The 21823-nt window shown below is 41.8% G+C and overlaps 1 protein-coding gene across 8 annotated transcripts in view; it reads right to left on the bottom strand.

Annotated features, from left to right (window-relative positions):
• Nucleotides 1-1591: 1591 nt before the first annotated feature.
• The window catches only part of LOC309719636 (multivesicular body subunit 12B-like), an 88456-nt gene continuing 68224 nt past the window's right edge, over nucleotides 1592-21823 (bottom strand). For 7 of the 8 annotated variants that reach the window (XM_082555888.1, XM_082555895.1, XM_082555889.1 and 4 more), the window contains 3 exons: nucleotides 17431-17480; nucleotides 6367-6425; nucleotides 5752-5952 (listed from right to left, as the gene is read on the bottom strand). In XM_082555888.1, the coding sequence (XP_082412014.1) occupies nucleotides 5815-5952; nucleotides 6367-6425; nucleotides 17431-17480 (247 nt within the window). In that variant the 3' untranslated portion in view covers nucleotides 5752-5814. Of the gene's footprint in view, nucleotides 2336-5751; nucleotides 5953-6366; nucleotides 6426-17430; nucleotides 17481-21823 lie in introns of those variants that run through there. The other variant, XM_082555894.1, reaches the window with a different exon arrangement.

Here is a 21823-nt window from a genome sequence, read left to right as displayed (position 1 = left end):
CAGCTCCTAACTACTGCACCTTCATCTAAAAACCAGTGCGGTCCAAAGGCAGGTTGTTTCATCATTTCTCATATCACGAAGCCGAGCAAAAGGAGGAGTGAAAACATGTGAGGCTGTTTTTTGATGGACAGCACTCTCGAGGCTGGTCTTTGCACTGCCTTTGCCCATCTGGAGCTTTCAGCTACAAGACTTCTTTTACCATGAAAGCAGAACTAGTGATAGGCTTCATCTAAACGTGCACATCTGGCCTCCACGAGTAACATCTCACTCTGCCTGCTGTCCATCTCCAGAAACAAAACCTTGTAACACTGAGAAAAACAGAGAAAGTGCAGTTTCTGCAAATTAGGAGCTGCATGTTTCAAAGCTGGCAGTATTCAAAAGTTCTGTAATTCCCAGCACTTCTAATGAAAATCCTATGATGAAAAGGAGATTTGCTGGGGACTTTTTCCAGTCAAACTTGGCGCTTTGGTGAATATATATATGTATGTATTCAGCTCTGGGCCACAATGGAGTCCGAGGCGCTCTGCTGGACAAACTATGTGATGACAGCATTTCTAAATTAGCCATAGTATTTTTTTCCTCAGCATGATGTTTTCTAGATTAAAGCTTTTAGACTTGCACATATTTGAAACTGGTTCCAGTTTTAATGACCGGTTGTTATAAACCCGTTAAAATAGCTCTACAGATGTCCTGGTCGAATAGCAGAAGGGTATGAATGAGACTGACTCTTAAACTACAGTACCCACGGTCATTCTAATCAATAAGTTTGCTTACAAGTCTTCTATAATAATGCTCCATGGCACAGAAATAAGATATTTGCTATCTGTCATTTTTTAAATTACTAATTAAAAAATAATATTATCACCAAATTTAGTTAAAACAAAAAAATATAAAAAAAAAAAACATGGCAGGGGATTAATTATTATAAGCATTATTAATATCAAATTAATCAAATACTTCATTGTTTACATACATTAATGATCACCTTTGCTTGTACAGTGTAAGTGTGAATCTGAAAACATACGGTGAACTGTATATGTGCACTTTACACGCAGCGGGGGACGGGGCTGTCACCGTGCTTACATAAGTGTCACCTCTTCACGAAGAAAGCGGTCCTCTGTGCAGAGGAATCCTCTGAAAAGAGCAGTCAAAGCAAACGCTCACACGGAGACATCACCTGTTGTGTGCTATGCTGGACACCTGCAAATATCAGAAGTCTTCAGTAATTCTGAATGCAAAAGTTCACAATGCAGTATGATTAGCACTATAAGACTCTAATTACCAACAGCGACATTTATCTATTCACGACTTTCTGATACTAATTACCCCTGCACAAATGTGAGAATGGATTCTTTTGCAATTTAATTATTTGCAAATTACACATGAAGAAAAAGGAGGCAAGTTATGTCTCAGTACTCAAGTGTAAATTCTGCTTCTAAATTTGACCTCTATGTGGCAGCAGGGTGTTGTTTAGTTTATTTTAAAAAAAGATAAACAAATAATTTCATGTAGGTTTGTTTTTAATGTTTTGAATATTAAGAAAAAAATGTGCAAATAAATATTACAATATTTGAAAATCAGCTTTATAAAACCCTCGAATTGATTTTCCTAACCAGTTTCCTGTAGCAAACTGCAGCTGGGTGAATATATATGGCATCTGAAACTGTTCTCGGTGACTCAGTGGAGGAGTCACTGCTGACGTGGGTGGGCGCCTGGGGTAAGCGCTCCCGTGTCCCAAGGCTCTGCTCATTCTTGCAGCGTGCTGCTCATGATAAACCTCTTGACGGAAAGATGCTTCTGCTGGGAAATGAACGTTAGACCGGCCTTTTCGTGTGTGATGAAGCTGCCTCTCTGTTCCACTCCGACTGCTACTTACTGTCAGCATGTACCCGTTACCCTGATGAGCAATATGTGAGTCACAGCTAACATACTTTCATGAATGAATCTATTCAGGAATACTAACTAGAAAAGATGAACTTTGAACGTGATGGGTGAAATAAGACAAAATGCAAATTTAGAAAAGTAACCGTCATGAAAAATAAATTATTTTGTCAAATTTAATTGTGCACATTTGTAGCAACTATTTAAAATATTTAAAGTATTGAATTATTTAAATACAATCCATCATCCCAGTATCTCCATAAGGACTATTTTTTCCCCCTTTTTTAAATTACACAATTCAAAATTGTGGTGTAATTTGATAGTTCATGATTGTTCTGAATAATCCCCTTTGTCCGTCTGTACTCTCTCAGTCGCTGCGACTCTGTCAGCTGAGACGAGGCTCGGTGACAAGTTACAGAACAATGCTTCGCTCTGTGCTGAAGTTGTACTGAAACTGCAAAGAGAAGAAGAAGACAAAGAGGTACACACACTGTTAACAGAATAAAAACATCACCAACAATTACATCAAGCAGCAAATCCACCAAAAATCAAATGTTACAGTCAAACATTTTCATAACTATAAACTAAAAAACAAACTGATTAAACATTAAAGAATAATTTGCTACTTTCCCCAAAGACTGAGAAACTAAACAGAACCACTGCCCCCTTGTGGCTTGGCATGGACAAGGCTAGAAATAAAGTGAGAGCCTGAAACACTGTTGACTTCTGTGGCGTTAACGACAGGAAATGCTTCATTTTTTTGTTTTGTTTCAAAGATTTTATGCATGTTTATTATTTAAATTCGTTTTTCCAAAAAGATCAAAATCCAACTGAGTAGAATTAAAATTTTAGTGCCACAAACCTGTGATGTCATGTTTAAAAAAACAACACTGAACGTCAAAGACTGTTTTTGGCCTTGATATGGAAACACTACAGACTGACATTAATGAATACCTCTGCGAAAGCGTGGTTTATAAATTTAAACGTTTTCATTCAGTCAGTTTTCGGAGCCCCTCAATCTCTGGCTTCGATTAACCATCATAAAAAAATGACTGCAGAGCTCCTGGGGGTGATGTGCATATGTTAAATTTGTGGTGGCTGTGGTGTGTGATCTGAAAAAAAAAAAGCCAAAAACAATAACACTGTTGGCCCTAAATTATTAAACGACATCTCTGAAATACTGAAGTTTTCATGATTTTGTTTGTGAGCGCTTTCTGGAAACTTTTGCACCAAAAGCTGTGCCCACTCCACCAAGTTAGACAGCTGTTATTACTGCAACGCAGCACTAGGTGATGCTGTATGATCACTCAAATAAGTTTCTCCAACTGACTCCACAGAGCCACAATGGCTGAAATCGGCTTCTCCGGATTCAAAGCACCACCTTTCCTCATTTTCATCTACTTGAGGGGGGAATCTGCAACTTACCCAAAAGCTGTCACATATCACAAGCCCGTTATTTGCGAAAAGAAATTCTACCTCCCCCCACTTCACCGCCACCAACACCACACAAAAATTCAGTCTCTAACATCTGGCACAGTAAATAAATATTCCTGCGTGTACGTGTGTGAGTGTGGATGATGGATGGGGGAATGGGGTGTTATCAGGGAGAGCATGTATCAATGTCTGCCAGTTTTACACACAGGCTGACAGGACAGTGACACACTAGAACATGGGCGGCAGTCACACAGACGAGCCGGGCTTCATTTCCTGTCCCTGCTCCACTGCCAAAAATATGTGACATGTTGTCTTCATTAATTCCACCTCTATTTGGAGCTCTCCCTCTCACATACCCCCTGTACACTACTGTCCTGCCATACATTCACATGGAAACGCACAGTCACGCAAACATAAGCAGGAAGAGAAGCACACACACGCACACACACACACACCCAACTCCCCACAAGCACTGAAAACTAATCATACATAGGTGCTAATGAAAATCTTGTCATGTGTGGATACACACTTCTTTTCCACCCTAACGTACTCCCTCTGAAAATCATTAGCCAGCCGCCAACAACATTTTTCAGCAGAGCAAACTACATAAAGACGTCACTTTAAATCGCTTACTAATTAACACTTAAAAAGACACAAATTAGATATGCGTGGCTAAAAGCAATTATAATATCCGCAAGTTTTGCGAGTCATTTGGGAAATGAAAAGAATGCCTAATTGCTGGAACCAACATCATCTGAGACATGGCTTAAGTGATGCCTGTTAGGAAATGGTCTTATCTACAACTGTGGCTGTGATTACAACAGTTTTCCTCAATTACATGTGCATATGTAGAATTCTGGAAAGCGCATCTCTTCCATGAATCTATAATTTTAAAGGGATTTAAAAAGGAGGCAATTAGGTTCTGTGCAGAAAGCGCCTCCAGTTTCTGAATAAGGGAGGAAAAAAAGAGAAGGAGCCCTACAGTGAGGCACGGACAGTGACCTCTTCTGGACAAGAGAAGAAGAAATCTACTTCCAGCTGAGGGACAATTAGATCCAAAACAGCTGCCTTTTTTTGTCTTGTTTTGTTTTATACAACCACGAATAAAGTTCTGCTTCTTTAGCAGCCTGGAGAAAAGAAAGACAAGAAAAGAAAAGAAAACACGGTGGATATTAAATTAATAATGTAGCACAGACCCGGAAAAAAAAAGGAGAAAATTTACAGACAGGATGTTTTCCAGCGTGTTTGCGAGAATATCACAGACTACGTTTCCACCCCCCACCCCCTCCTTTGTCCTGCAGATATCATTGTGGGGTAATAATAAGAGGAGAGAAGTAAAAATAACACAATGGTGAGGGATGTTTCCACTTGGAAACTAATTATCAAGCTAAGCTGTGACTTCATCCTCATCAGCCTGGCCCCACCATTAATCTTGTGCTGTCGTCCACTTCACTAAATCTTGTGTGTTACACTATCTCACATTTACTTCATCAGCTCCAGCGCGGCTGTAATTAATGATTTCTCATGCCCTTCCCTTCTCTTCCCCAGCTCAGCTCACCATGTGTCCTCCTGCTAATCACACTCTCGGAGAAGAAAGGAAGGAGGAGGAGGAGAGGAGGAAGGATGAGAAGAGGGGAGAGGAAGAAGGGGGGGGGGGGAAAGAACATATAGGATGAGCAGTCAGGCTGTCTCCAACCGGGACACACACACACTCACTCACATACACATATATGTACATGCCATTAATACCTGTGCTGACAATGAGCTTCATTCAGATGACCATATGACAAGATGGCGACTCTGTGTGATTTGGATAGTATATGACAGAAGACAGAGGCAGAGTGCAGAACAGACACCCGGTTTGATGAGGGAGTGTTTGCTCTGTAACACATCTCAAACCCAACAGCACCTGTTCTTTTACAGTGGTCTGTCACTTCCTGGCAGTTCTGATACCGAGATACCGTGCTAATGAGAGAGAAGGGGGGTTGTCACTCTCTTTAAAGCACACGCACACACACCTACACACATTCGCACGCGCACGCTCGCTCACACAAAGACATAGCGGCTCTCTTTCTCTTTGCCATCACAAACACATGAGCTCCAAAGAAGGAGCTGCTGCACACAGCTGATCTGCTTCATACGAATGCCTGTAGGCTACAGTGTTTCATCAGAAATGTGGAGGGCTTTGTGGCGCTTTCTACTCACTCGGCGTGATCTCTTAACTTTTTATTTATTTATTTTTAACTGCAAAGCTGATTGGAAACTTAAAAAGTTTATGTGACCGGAAAAAGGCTCCTTAAGATGTACGGCGCTGCTTGCAAGATTCTCGATTGAGCTGTGTGAGAGGTGGGGGGGAGAGTAGAATTGGGGGAATATAAGTCAAGTGTTTTGGAACAGGATACGAAGCTTTTAAGAAAGAATGGCTGCCTAGCTTGGCCGTGCTTTTATTCAATTGGGGCTTAGTGGAGCCAACAGGGCCTCGCTGTCTCAGACACTTAATTACAACCCCAAGACCGTTTGCTTTGCATTCTGGGCCAGCGGCGTCAGCGGCAGCCGAGCATTGCAGCCTCTACTCACTTCCTCCTCGATGTCTGCCAGGGATTTGATCGTAATGCCCATTAAATTGACTTGCTGCATCTGAAATCAAAAGCAGGGGAGAGGAGGAGGGAGAAGGAGAAGGGGGAAGATAAAAAAAACACACACAAGAAACATGGCGGTTAGGCTCATGGCTAAGTAAGCATGCTTAAAATCTTTAATCCTCTCCCTCTCTGTGTCAATACAAACGGGGCTATAGTGACAACCACCGCCAGCCAGCCAAATGGACTGCATTGAGCCAGCTCTGCCTGACTGCACGCATTCATCACTCAGTCTGGAGGAAAGGAAAAGGAAAGAATAGGGAGAAAAAAAGGCGAAGAAAGGAAGAAAAGGACAGAACTAGTGTTCACCTGAAGAGAGTTTGTAGGAAAAATCATCGGCACCTTCATAAGAAATCATTTTGCAGTTTGTCACTAGAGCCACGAAACCTTTTGATTTATTTATTTATTTTTTTACCTCTTTGGGGATTTTTTGCGAAAACTTCTCCGAGATCACAAAGGGCACATCATCCAAAGCTGCAAAAAAACAAAAAACAAAGTTGAAGTCTGACTTTTATACATAAACATAATACTCCCCACTCTTGATCCCAAGAATCTCCACGAGACTAAACGTGGGATTATAAAAACAGCAAAGCTATCAACATCCCCAGCCACCCTGACACCTCCCTTCCTTCCGTCTACGGAGAGAAGATGAAAGGCTTTTTTTTTTTAATTCTCCGCTGTATTTGAGCACCTCCACTCTCTCTCCTCCAACCCAGCCCTTTCCTAGCCCTCTTCCAGTTTAATTACTCTTGATTATTCCCGATTCCGTCTTGTCTGAGAGATGTTCACCTCCGAAACAAAGACACACTCACACTAGGCACAGAAAAGCGGAAAGAAGAGAGACAAAACATTCACCAGATATCAAATTTGCATGAAAATAAGCCGCACTGTTCAGCTGGCAAAAAAAGTGGATTGAAATGAGGACTTGCCAAGAGCGTGGTGGTATAATTAGCATTTGACCAAACAAACGAGCTTCAACAGAGCTATAATTAAGCAGGCCTGTAATTAAGTGTATGCCCTTTATCATAATGATCGTGGTTAAAATGGTGTGATGGCTGCCAGTTGATTATTAATGGTGTAACCCCGTCCTGCATGCATCCTGCACTGGAATCAAGGTGTCACGACTGTCAGGCTAGAGAGCAGCCCTTTGTTTATAAAATACATTAGGGCCCAAATTAACACAGGGTGACAAGAGACACAAAGCCTCTCGTTTCCAGACTGAAGGGAAAACTGCAGCTGCTCGGCTTCATTAGAAAACTCCCAAATCTGGAGGCACAAAACTTGCTGCAGTCGACTTCAACGCGAGCCCCAAATATCAAGAGGCCGAGCTTCCAACTGGTGTTCTTTCACCCGCAGTCCATCAGGCGCTGGCACAGGAAACGGAACTCATAAACGTAAGCCAGAGCTGTTCATGAGTCATCGTTTTGGGGGTGGAAAGGATGGGGGGGCTGAAACTCCTTTTGGCCTTTTCCTGTTCACACAGCAATATCTGAAAATTATGAAATTCTAAAATATCCCTCACTTTGACACTTATGCGAGTTGCTTTCCCTTTCTTTTTTTTTCTAGGTTATTACACAGATCCACGGTTTGGCACTTTCCGCACAAGTGCAGCACAATGTGATCTTTGTAATCAAAGCGTGACCCGCGCCCTGTGTGACCGCAGGAAAGCTCGCTCACTTCCTCGGATTCCAATCATCTCCCGTAGTAAAAAGTGCAGCAGTAGCAAGACTCTGCGACCGTGATAGCCGTTTTGTACTTAAACACAGCGGCGTTTTCCCCTGTGCTGCTGTTCTCCATGAGCCCCTGTTTCCCCTGCCTATCCCAGCCCAGAGCGCTCCTGCTGATTCAAACTCTCTCTCTCAGGTAAATAAAGGTAAAAAAGTTCTGTGTACATAATTGCAAAAATAACAGACTAATTTGGAATTGTTACACTAATTAGCACTTAATTAACAAATTAACAAAGCTAGCACTTCTGTGGTACAGTTAACACAGGATTCCCGAAGGAGACACAAACAAAGTCTTAAGGCGTCACAAGCCTTTGTTGAAAAAAGTCACGTGAGTCAATATATGATATAAATTTGAGCTGATTGACACTAGATGAAGAGTTCATGCATTATCAAAATGATTGCATTTCAGGAAAGTCGGTGGATCACCAAAGTTATTACTCCTCTGTGCACCACCATTCAATTTTCTGGTAACAAATCCAATATTTAGAATAGTTCAGACTGGTTCAAAATCAAGAGACATTACTATCAAGCAAGCGATGTCACAAGTAGGTTTTATAGGTGCTAGGAGTAAAAACACATTGAGCCCGATCTCATCTCCCTGCAGCGGTTTTGAATGCGTTGCTATTTGAAGCAGAGGGCAACTAGGTAGGCATGATGGCTTGTTCAAGCTCGGGACTACAAGTGAATAAACATGCACTCTGTTGCTGGGAGTACCAACGCCAGGCACAAGTAGGCAGGGAGAATACATCTGAATCAATAGCCAGCAATGGGAAGCAGAGATTGTAGCTGCTGATGGATCTGCGTGGCACAGACAGATGAATGGACAGTGCTGAAGGCCAGAGAGTTTCTTTATTGCTCAAGGATTACATTTAAAACCAGATCCCACTTTGTATTCCTCCCCCATCTATACCAGAGAGGCTATCTTACATCCAGACAAATGGAAAAGCACGGGTGGTGACTTGGTGGTAAGGAATGGATGCTGTACTGAGGAGAAATCTGAAGGTGCAAAGGGCAAAAATAATGTAAATCCAATCTTCTGAGCAGGAATCCCAGTATGAAGCATGTTCTAGCTGCTTAAATGGCCCCGCTACACTCCATTAACTCATGAGTGCATTGCAGTGCGGGGAACTGGGCAGTTATTTGGCATTTGGAGCCTGTCAGTATATTCAGCACAAAAACATCTGGAAGGAATTTTGGCATAGCGTCTAAGATGATGATGGTGATGATGATGATGATGATGGTGGCAGTGAACACAGAGGTGGTGTTAAGTAAGGAGGACCCTGCGGATTGAGTGATTGTAGTGTAAAGAACGAAGTCAGCACAGGCCCCGTGTGGATCATCGCCTTATTAATGGCTCCGTCAGGTGCGATGAGCAATGGCTGCATTGTCATCTCCAGCCCCTGGGCACAGATGAATGGCTGTTTCAGGGCGGGAAGGGCTCCCTCGTATGCTGGGCTGAGCACTAATCCCTCACTCTTCCATTGTTGGATGCACTGTCACCCAGGATTTCAGCAGTGCCATACATTGCATTTCCAGGGCTCTAACAAACATGGCCGCGTGTAACGCAAGTGGCGGCATACCCACAGACACACACACACGAACACATAAACCACACCGAGTTGTGCTCCGACACTGACTGATGGAAAAATATGCGTGGGTGATCGAGCATGCCCCATATTACCTGAACCACAACTGGAGAGTCGCACTTTAGGAATGTTGATGAACTTTTATTTTACACTTCACTAATTCAGCAGAATTGCATTGATCTCTGTCTAGTATGATTACTTGGGTGAATCTGTCTCGCAGCTGAATTGGAGAGGGGGTGGGGGCGGGGGCGGGGAGGCGGAATCAGGGCGATTATGCGAAAAGTGCAAATGAACGTCTTTTACAAGTTTTTACTCGTGATCGAGCTGCCATCTATTGTTTTGTGTCACAAAATAATCTGAACATAGAAATAATAATTTTTAAAAAAAGTTAAAGCTTTATCTGGTGGCTGCTGCATTTCATATGCCAAACAATTGGATGCTGCTTTTTTCTCTGTGTGTAGCCAGAGCTAGACATGGCACTGCCTCCCCTGTCGGTGCGACTCTCAATTTGAGTTGGATTCTTTATGCAGACCATGGAAATGCTATTCTAGCTGCTGCAGACCCTGCTCTCTGTCACCTCTGCAGATAATGGTGAGTAGATGAACAGAGAGCTGGAGGAGGACCCCCTATGCCCACTCACAGCCCTTAGCCTGAGTCTGACATGAGAAATAGTGCCCAGACCTGACAGCATCTCGGAGACATATTGTAGTTTATTTTGTCGCCCGGGCATGCCATCTGTGCCATTCCAATAGAGGGTGTGTGTTCAGGCTGCTGCAAGAGAGAGGGCGCGAGGCTCTGGGTCCCTCAGTAGCTCTGCAGCCACGGCAGGTCATTAGTCAAATTGCCTAATGAGAGAGAATACAAATGGCCCCCTACCCTGACAGGAGGAATTTTGGAGGTGTCAGAGCTCCTGACCCGTGCTATGAGAACAGATGATAGCGAGTTGCTATTTTCAGATTCTTTTAATGACTATGGCTCTATGAAACCCATTCTTTTTCTTTTATCTTTTTTTCTCCTCCTACTTTTTCAACCCCTCTAGACAGATGAGTGAAAAAAAACTTTGCAATAGCGGAAATGTAACTTTTTAAATTATTAAAATGTTTACCGGGGAGTCGATTAACATTCTAAAAAAGAGAGTAAAACGCTTATATTAAAATAGATCCCGCGCTGAAGTGATGTTGAGGGTTTCTGATAATCTATTTTTATTTTCTTTCTGCCGGCTGTGTGCAGTTTGTTTCCGCAGCGGTCTCACGGCAGCAGTGTGTGCGAGCTTCTCTCGCAATTCTCCCGACAGTCAGTCAGTTAGTTTATACTGAAATATTAATTTCATTTCGTCCTAACGCTTAAAAAACGTAAACAAGCTTAAAAGGTTTCTGAAGCACTAAGAGTTCGCCGCATAAGATCCAGTGGATGAAGGCATTTATAGTTGCATGCTACAGGCTGGGGCTGCTACAGAGTTCAGGAATCGTGGAAGGAAAGCGTCGAGTGAGTGGAGAGAAACTGCACCATTTTTTAAAACTCACTCTTTGCCCACTTGACTGCTTATTTTGATCTTTAATCCATTAAATTAAGTAAAACAGTTACTTTCCTAACATATAAGATAAGATAAGATAACTCTTTATTGTCATTGCACAGTCATACATAGTACAGTAGTACAATGAAATTGGAAAACTGTCCTACGTCGGCACTACATATAACACAACACGACACGATATGACACATCACAACGCAACAAACAACACAACACAGTATATTAACTTAGTATAAAAAAAGAATAATAATAATAAGTGTATGAGAAGAATAAATGTATAAATGCAGTGTATAAATAGAATGAGATATGAAATTGGCTTTATAGTCAAACTGTAAGCAGAGCTGCAGCTGAGATTTTCGTGACAAGTACCAAAAAGTAATGAGACAGACTGGCAAAACTAGCAACAGACTCAAATGGAGTCTGAATAAACTGCTTTATTGTTGAATTCACCAGTGTTAAAATTTTGCTCTTTGTTACCAGAGGGGTGCAAAACAACATGCTTATGTAGAATGACCCACTTATTTTTCCATCTGTGACAAGCAGTCCTTGAAATCTGGTTGTGGGTAGGGAGCCAGCCGACAGCCTCAGTCGGGCGCTGGTCCATCAGTCTTCCAGAAAGTGGGCAGAGCCAGCAACACTTACGGTGCCTTGGCCACGAACACCGCTGCATAACGCAGCGCGCTCTGAGGGGGTGCGTACATGTGTGATAACTTCTCAAGACCGAGCCTGTATATGTAGCACAGGCTATTTAGCGTGAAGCACCGAGGCTGTTCGGTCACTTGGTTTAAAACCTGTTTTAGTCATTCTTCTAAAGCACTTAATGCTAGAGAAGTACAGAGAGAACCCTCCTTGCTGGCTGGGCTGAACTCTCATGAAATTAAATGGACAATCAGATTTTAATCAGCAGCACAGTGTGTTTTAAGACACTGCCATGGCATTGGCATTGATCCCTAGCTGTGGCTGCTGGTAAATGTGCAGCAGAATGTGTGTATAAATGGGGTACGCCTCTCTGGACAAGTGTAAAAGCTGGCAGAGGGCTGACAGTAAATTGCATGTGCCGGATGGGACACAGCAGAAGGCACAATTACACAAATCCCCTCTTAATTAGCGGTTCTGTGGGCAAACTAACCCGTAATGATGCGAGGGATGTGGTGAGCCCCAGAAATCCTAACAAGAAACACTCACCAGCACTGGAGACTTGGTCATATGGCCCCAGCTCCCCTGAAGTATCGACTGACGCGTGATCTGTTTTGATCAGTGCAGCTGCAGGAGATGATTCCCATGTAGCCCTGCTCCTCCACAACCCCTAGCCCTTGCTGAGCTACTTGCCCTCTGGACTGTGGGTAAAGCAGCAGGCCCTATGTGGTTGTGGGTGGTATTATTAAGTTCTCCATGCTCACAGTACCAAGCAATGTAAAGTGGCATCTCACACAGTGAGTAATGAACTGTGCCAGAGCGGAAGCAGGAGGGATGACAGCCAAAGAGGCCTCCTTGGCAGCCACTAACCTGGGCATCCACCAATTTATCATCCCCTAGAACCAATCCACCAATGCTGCACTGCCATTTGTCATTAATTATGCTAATAAGGACACCATTACTCTCCTGATGAAACAGGAGACTGTTATTAGTATAATGCATTTACAGTCTGATACATATTCACTTGCTTATTACTTTTACAGTGTGAGGATGAGTGGACTTTGAAAAGAGATATTTTGCAGCACCTAAATAAAAGTGCTGTTACGTTTGAGCCTGGAACTTCTCTGTACACGCTAATGGACTATTGCAAAACGATAAGCCAGCCATTTCATAATAATGCAATATTCCCTGCGCCTCAACAAAAAAATGGCCCCATCTATGCAAGCACACGGATGTGTTTGAACCTTTTCACAGCAGACTTTCATGGTTTTAAGCAAACCAGTGTGAGCAGAGTCATTTAATATAGCTTCTGGGAACCCCAGATGCCCTTTTCCAAAACGACTTCATTCCCAGAATCTCATTGTGCTTTCTAAATCACACCACAGTATGTATTAGAAGATCATTAATTACAAACTTAACAAGTCAGCAGAGCCATTAAAAGATCTTTAAGGCATATTTGACCATAAATCTCCTTAAACTATATTTAATGACTGGATTTTTGTGAAATATTTTTTATCAAGTTCTAATTAGATGTGTGATAACAAACCCTGCTGTACATGGGGCAAATGAGGGAGCCGTGACAGGCCCATCCATTGAGCCTGTCTACGTCTGGACACTGAAACTAATGGAGCACTGCTTCTATCTCAGGGATGGATAGAAAGCAATGAGGGATGAGACTCCAGAGTCCAGTCTGGCCTGCAAATGCAAAGCCATTTAAAGTCTCTTATTTGACTGTAATAAAGGTCCAAAAAATGCCCGAGGGCCTCAAGGCTGGAGTCAAAAATTCCATTAGGATTTATACAGGATTGATCCTCAAATACTTAATGGCACCGTCGCACCAGGATCAATCATGTTTTGCTACTAAACCTGGATCGTCTAATTGAATAAAAGTGACTGAATGGCGTGAAAGCCTTTAATCCAGATGTGCTTTTTGACACTGAGTCGTACTCCACAACGTCTGACTATATCTACAACTGGAAATACTTGTTGTGCCTGTCATTTGTTTAAAAATAGAAACTGACACTTTCTGGAATAATGCAAAAAATGTGAAAACAACAAGATCTACATAACAAACCATCCAAACTTTATTCTAAATAGGAAGCAACGCTTGAGATGTGAAGAGAAAGCAACCTTTTTCGCATTTCAAGAGACTTGGATTAAATTTTCTTTTTTAACACAAAACACATTATTTCTTGCTTTTATATTTTAGCACAGGATTTGCACCGTAGTATTTTGTGCCAGTGCTTCGCTTCACTCGTGCAGTATCCACCCAAGACATGCTGCCATGTCAATATGGAAAACGTACATATAGGTTAATATGAGCACAGAAGCACTAAACTATATGCCATTCATTTATTATGAGGTAATCAGGTGCTTCTTTGTATCAAGACTTGCTAGCAGTAGTTTGAGAATGTCTGTACAGGCATTAGATGTAAATACTACAGTTCTCCCTGTGAACTTTCCCTCTCTCTCTCTGTATGTTTCGCCTTTTGCTGACCAGGGGAATTAAGAAGCAAAACGTGGGTTTTAAGAGCGTTCCTTTCATGTCTTGATGCAAGCTTTGGCATTACTTCAGACATCAAGATCGGTTTCATAGAAATCCCATTCCATCTAAAGTAAAAGCTCGGCAGTAAATCTGCCCATACCTCCCCCATAACACTTCCATAAATGATTCATTCAGCTCAGTTTAGCTGATGCAAAACAGAATGTTAGTGAATTGTGGATGGAGCCCGAGCTGCAAGTGGAGGACAAACCCAGCTGCTTAGCAATTTCATCAATCTTTGGAGAGAGAAAGGAGAAAGAAGCGAACGCTGTACACTAATAATAACTTTTGTGTCACTATCCAGAGGTCGTGTTTTTTAATCCCTCAGCCTAAAGAATTGTGTTATTCTAAAATATAACCCCAGCGGTGCAGAAGCAGTTGAGATCCATCATGGTTTGAGATAAGAGCCGGCTGATCTCCTCCCTCTGCACAGCCTCGCCCAGAACTACACAGGGAGATAAGATGGAACTTTTGTTTGAAACCTGATGAGAACCCTCTTAATGAAAGTGCTGCGCCAAAAATAATCTTTTTTCTCCATGTTAGTCAATCAAGAAATAGTGTAGTTGGTAGGGGGGAAAAAGGAGAAAGAAAGTAATTTTGCATAATCAGTGAGCACCATCTGGAACAATTAACCAAATTCCACAGAACTCAGAGGATCAGTCATATTGGCTTATTAAAGATCCAGAATTATACAAGTAATAAATCCATGGAAAAACGAAGCGTACCCCTGCCTGTCACGACTATTTTAACTTCAAATACAGTGGAATACTTGATAAGGCTGAAAAGAGGAGATTAATATATGCAAATTATGTCGAGCATTTAAAAGCCCCCCAACAACTGTCTCGTTTTTTTTTTCCTCTTCTCTTTTTTTCTGTCTCTTATTACAGGGCTTTATGTTTTATTCATACACCAACTCACCTGTCATTTCATAAGCTATAATATTATGAGGGTATTATTAAACAGCATAAAGTGGAGCTTTAATTGGAAAGCTCCATTGCATTTTCCAATTATTTGCAGCAAATTAAAAGCAGATGCACATAGTTTAATAAGAATTCTAATATTGTTTCCTGAAAATCAAAAATCACTGTCATCCTGCCAAGATATTTTGCAAACCCAAGTTAATTTTCAGCTCCCTATTTTTTTTCTCTCCCTCATCCTCCTCTGAAGGATGAACCTTCTCGTGTATGTTAATTGAAGTTCCCCTAATGGATAGGGAAATAATTGCTCTCCATATTATGTTAGATCAGGGCCAATGTCAGTATTTATTTTTGATTAATGCTATAGATATGTAAATGTATTACTTTTTATTACATTTACCGTTTTATCAGATGGATGCCTGCTGAATGCTATATATTGTCCAGCAGGTAATAAAGACAGACTGCGATGCAACGTGGTTTTATTTTAGAGTTTGGGGCTGCTTTTTTGTGTTTTTTTCAAAACATTTACATTTATTTATTTATTTTATCAGACATATGCTTTTTAGACAGATAGCTCAAATGTATGTATAATTACTTTTAAAAATATCCTGATTTTCTGCCAAGGTATGAATAAAAGACCTAATTGGCAAAGGGACTTGGCATGGATCAAAGCAACGGCGGTGGAAGAAAAGCAAACGGTTCGAGCTGCAATGAAAACTTGATAACTTTTCAAATGAGCTCCAACTGTCAAGCGAAAGAGGGCTGCAAAATAAATGTGAATTCGTTTTTAATATTCTGGTAATAAATGTCAAAGCTTCTGCACATCACATCTGTACATGATGTGACTGCAGATGACAGATTTCCCAGACATGTTACCTCTCCTCCCCTCAACTCGCCTTTTTTTGTGTGTGTGCGCGCGCGTGTGTGTGTGTTGGGGTTTTTGTTTTGTTGGGAAGTGACGGAGGGTTTAATCAAGAAAGCAGGCAATTCATCAATCCTAAAGAAGGCGCCTGTACAACCCTGACAGAGCGCACATGGTTTTAGACCAACTCGAACCTGGCCAGCTGTCAGCCCACACACACGCAGGCGCGCATGCACCAGCGCACAAACACACACCGGGGCTACCGACATGCTAACAATTAACACAAATAGGCTGTCGGCTACGACCTCACACTTGGTCCGCGGGCCATCATACTGTTAATGAAGGGAAGGTGCGTCCTCTCACACTCGCAGTGTGATGCTGCGAGGCTGACGGGTACGCAGTCTCAAGTAATAAAGCGAGAAGCGTGTCAGGCTAACTCCATTATCAATTTTTCTTAAAAATCTCGCCAGCTCATAAAGAGGAGAAGGAAGGGGAGTGTGCACCTGCAAAGGACAGTTTTCTGGAGATAAATGGTGACTGCTGCCAGCGCCGTGTACAGTATGTGCAGGTTCCTTCGCTGTCACTCAAAACCCCGTCCCAGCGGAGGAATCCCACACCAAATGCCACAAACTGTTCAGCTGTGTGGTAACGTCTGCTCCTTCAGGGCCTTACTTGTCCTGACCATCTAAGAAAATGACTGTCATACACGCACAATGATGTATTAATCAGTAATTTTGTCAATGATACGCTCTTTGTCTCTTCTGTATTTCTTTTCCTTTTTTTTTTGTTTGTTTGAACATCACTGGATTTAAATTCAGGGTCCTTAAAAGATAAATACATTTTTTTTTAAAAACTGAAATAAAATCAGCATCCTGAACTGCACATATCCACATGTCACATCATGTTTTTATATATTTAATATGATGGGTGTAGCACGGCTATAGCCTGGGACTCTGCTGGAGCAGCAGGAGGATTCCTCACCACATGGTGTCTCTCTCCAGCTGGATAAAAACCTGCCTCATTCACCTCGTGTGGCTCACACACTCTTTTAGACTTGAACGTCTCAGCCGGCTCTGACTCGGTGGTGCTTAGGCTGTCATAGTCTAAGCTCTGTTTCCTAATGAATTAGCCTTTTTTGTGTGTGTGCGTGTGTATGTGTGTGTGTGCGCGTGTTTTAGTCACGGAGCATTGCAATTGTTGTTGAGTTTCTCCTTGACAAAGCCAAAGGAATACCTCCAGTGCATGCAAAGGTGCATATGTAAGTATGGCATGTGACGGACCGTCTTTGACAGCTGTTAAATGTTCTCTTGAGCATAATGCCGAGCTCCTCCGGGAAGCCACGTTCTCTGAGACGAGCAAAGCTCTGTCCAGCATCCAGCAGTGAGAACATCTGAGACAGAGCATTTGTAGATCAAGTGCCATCGGAGCTGCTTTTCCAAGTACAGACAGAAATTTGTGTTGTTTTTACAAACGGCAAAAACGACACAGAAAGCATTAAGCATTATATCAACTTTGACAGCAGTTTAACAGCATAGTGCATTCTGGGAAATATTCAAATATTCACTTCATGTAATTGTCTATAGTGACAGCATCATAAATAGCACTGACAAGCATATTTGTGTGTGTGTGTGTGTGTGTGTGTGTGTGTGTGTGTGTGTGTGAGTGAGACACCTTTTACCTGTCATGGTGTAGAGTCCAGTGCCGTGACGCTCAGAGTAAATCCTCGAGCTGGAGAGAGAAAAAAAGCAACAATATTCAGTCACGTTACACACAAGAAAAATGCTTGTTAACTTTGTGTTTTGGAACACCTGTGCTCCCAAAGACATCCCTCGGGAATTCAAATATAATAAAGCAGGAAATTTATTTACGGATTAAAAGCATTAGAACTCCTCCAAAATACAAAGGGCTTTCTAAAATGTCCAAAGGCAAAACAGAGCACTGAAATAACAGGGTGAACTTGAAGAGGAGAAATGATCGAAGTTAAACTGTGCCTCAGCTGCCCAGGGGCTCGAGCAGACCTTTAGCAGGGGTTTGGAGCAGGATCTTGTTAATTCTGGAGGAACTGAGAGATTCCATTATTCAAGGCAAGTCTGTTTTTTTCCCTCTTCTCTCCCTCTTTCAAGGCCTTGTATTACAGAAAACAGCACAGAATGCACTTTGCGGGGAGTTGAAGTTAACAAACCATATAAGATTGAAATCCTCATCAATCAAGCTATCATGAATTACACCCTGTGACTCACCCCTACGGATCGATAAATCCACAGCAAGCAGTGGTGGTGCTGGTGGGGGGAATTCACAGCTTCAAGAGAGCTGCATAACATGACATGCTTTGTAGGTAAAGGGAGCAACGATGGCATTATAAAACAAATGCTCTTATAACGATAATGCAAAGCAGTTGGTGATATCAATAAAAAAAGGGGGAATTGCTTTCATTAGAGCACACGCGAGTTTGTTGTTAGAGACCACGAACAAGACAAGTCGGTTATAAAAGGAATCTGAATTATAACGCAGACAGGACAGATTCTGGGAGTGAGCAGGTGTGAAGCTGCAAATAACAAAGTGCGTTCTGCGTATTATGTACTGTTTTTGGTGTGTTTATGGGAAAAAACATAATCAATTTTTCACTGACGGAGAGTGTAAAACTTTAAAAAAATTAAGACTAAAGTCGGATCTGCACATTCTATTAGTACGTGTGCAAGTTGTGACTTGCAAAGACTCGTATCTACGGACGACATAAATAAATGCAATAATTTCCATCAAGAGCAATAAAACAAGACTCGTGACAGGCTGTGGTATTTATGAGCTGAAGCCTGCAACTCAGATTTATTTGCAATGAAAGGGTCGACTTTTTCTCCTCCTCATTTACATCAGCATTTGGCCATGTTAAATCCAGGCCAATGGTGAATTTTTAAAAGGTTGGCATCAATCTTGTGGGAACGATTGCCATATTCAAGGCAGACTTCTTTTACCCTGCAAAGGTTGATTCCACAGCTGAGGAGCTGAGGAAGAAAGGTGCGCGTCTCTCAAAGCACAGAGACGTCCCTCGGAGTGATAAAGTGGAGGCAAACGGTTTAAATGTCTTTTAAGGGATCGCAGTTTGTGGTGTTATATTAGCGCTCGGAGGAGACGCAGAGAGCAGGGAGCTCCGCATTAAGTCTGGCTATTTATCTGTGAACCTAAAAAGTGAATGTGGTACTCGTGGAAATCCCTACTAGGCTCGTGGAATACTGTTCCACAGGCAACCTCCAGGGTTTCTTTTCCCATCTGTTTGAAAAGCTCAAAACTGTCTCAGTCCAAATTGGTGATTTCTAAATACAATTTTAGGTGGATTGGAGAGGGTAACATATGGCAAATCAATTAGACAACTAATTCTTAAAACAAAACAGGAAAAAAAAACATGGCAAGTGCATTTGCTAATCAACAGCAGTGTTATGTTGGCCACAGGAGTTTTGACAACAATTAATCCTCATTTCAGGCAAGGAGAGCCATATTGACACATATTCCTAATTTGAATATTCAATTATGGTGTAGTTCCTCATGAAATTAGAGTAAAACTGGGAACGCGGCTTGATAGATTTACACAATTACAACGTGGATCAAGAGTTCCCCGTGAAATCTGCCCGAGTTAAAATCAGTTAAAATAAGAAAGCAAACCAAAGCACAAAGGATTATTCGACAACATGAATTACGATTCAGTGGTGTTCGTTTTTTGTTGTTACAAATAGCAAATGCGGAAAAGAGTTGTCTACTTAAAAAAAAAAAAAGGAGGAGAAGAGAAAGTGGAAGAGACAGTGGCGACAGACAGGCAGGTAGGTAAGATGAGAATGAGAGTAATATCACTGACTGAAGAGCCAGAGCTGCGATACAGAGAGCTGGAAGCTCTTGTTTTGACACACATCCAGCCTTTGCCGTGACAACATCTCCACACCTTCCTCTATGTGCCAACAGTGCTGCTTTGTGGGAGCTGCTTTCTCACCCATCATTATCCTTCTTTAAGTTCAGTGTCAGGTGTTGAAAAGAGAATCTCTTAGACTTTGGTGGCAAATCACCGAGTAGTCTCTGCCCATCAGATCTTAGCTGATCATTCGATCATTTCTGGCACCACTCTGCATCCATTCGCTTGATCTCGGCTAGTTTTTGCAACTTTTTCCAAAACGTAGCAAAGTAATGAGTGAGATTGAGCCGGGAAGGATTGTTCTTCAACACTTCAGACAGGGGATCTGTCATGCGACACGCTGACAGTCACCGTGTCTCTTTCTCTCAAGAGTTGTGTGCAGTGGGAAGTCTTGGTTAACCAGCGTGCAATGAAAGCTGATACAATAATCGTGCGGAGCAGCAGCAACGCGTGGAGTGTCACAGGTAGAAGACTGTGCAATCCTAAATGTATTGATACGCGTGCCATTTCTGACACTGATGACTATCGAGCCTTCAGGTGTTAAAGGCAAAAAAACCTCTGAAATGGAAGAAAAAGAGACTTTGCCTTGACATTTTTATCACTGCACAGATTGATTTAAAAAGTGTCCGTGTGTACAGTGGCCCATTATTTTAAGAGAAATGTCAAAAACCTTGATTCTGAGTGAGGCAAAAGAAATTGCAATGTTAGAATAAGGCTAATTTATGCTAGCAGTCACTGCAGAGGTCAGATACCAGCTTCAACAATGACAGTTTTATCAGGAGAACAAATGGCAGCGTTGGTCAGGAGGAGGAAGCAGGGAGATACTTTACTGGCCACATTAAAAGGCTGGCCGGATGGTGCTGTTTTTTCCCCCCTAACATTATAAAGTCAGGGACTTGCTGATACGGTCAGTCTTGACAGAGAACAAGCTGAAGTGGTTGACATCAACCTGCTGCCATGAATGGAATCAGAACACCGTCTCGGGTTGAGACGCTTCAGACAAACCTGATAAAGAGACGTTAAGCACACAGTGTTTAAACGTATTTGCGCAGCAGACGGCTCAGCGGGCCTCCTCCCTATAACTTTTAGTTGCTCAATATGGCACAACAGCCTGAGCCAGTGAGAAACAAGCATTTCAGCTTTACTGTTTATCCATAATTTTAACTACTAAACTGCATGAGGAAAATAAATTATTGCATTACAAATCCCCAACGTTCCTTTTTGCAGTTTTACAAGCACCTGCTAGAGTCTTGCATTCCTCTAGAAGCAGAGCTTGTTTAAGGCACCAAGGACTTTTTCTGAACTTGTTAGAGCAGCGTCCTCTGATTTTGCACCTGGGTCACGAAATAAAGTTCAAACTCACTAAATCAGAATACTTTTTGTCTCCCTGGGAGAATTCAGAGCCCATATAAAAACTGTGCAACTGCTGTTCACTTTATGTTTTGTGTTACGTTACTTGTTGAGTTCCTTTGTTTGCTTATGTTGTCATTTATATGGTGTCCTCTCTATGACAGATCTCACTAGAAACAGAGATTTTAATCTCAAGGTTCCTAATGCTTAAATGAAAGTTGAATTTAAAAAATCGGACTTGTTTAGGACTTTCCTTCACGCTGAATAGAAAGTAGATCACATTTTAACACCTGTCTGATTAACATAAAACCTGAAATATGATGAAAAACCATTTCTTTGTTTATTATCTGTAGCACTTCACAGTAGTCAATAACAATTTTTATTACATGTATGAATTTAATGCCACCTGGACACAGCAAACAAGCCAGAAGTCCAATGAATAATTTCAGTCTCAGTCTTTTTTTTAGGTTTTGCAACCCCAGTCACACAGGGTGAGGCAAGTTTCCATGGCTGTTTCCTTTATACTGATAATTTTATAAACTAATTATAAAAGAGACTCGTTACAATAATCATGAAGGTAAATAATTACTTGAAGCCATAATTCTAGTATAAATTTCCCTATACTGTGCTTAGCAGTAGTAAGAGTGGTTAAAATAGGTCTGATGGCACTGACTGAACCTCTGAGTCACGCCAAAGAAAAGCCCTCACCAGGCTCATTATTTCACACAGAAACCACTTATAACGAGTATTAGTGCCCACGAAAGAAAAGCTAAAGTGCTTTAAGATTTTTGCAAATTCAATTTCGGACTCTTAAAGCGAAACCGAA

Source organism: Aulonocara stuartgranti, assembly GCF_965226115.1.
Source record: "Aulonocara stuartgranti genome assembly, chromosome: 12".
In the NCBI taxonomy this organism is placed as follows: domain Eukaryota; kingdom Metazoa; phylum Chordata; class Actinopteri; order Cichliformes; family Cichlidae; genus Aulonocara; species Aulonocara stuartgranti.
Note: the sequence above shows the minus strand (reverse complement) of the source record. Positions and strands in the feature narration are given on the sequence as shown.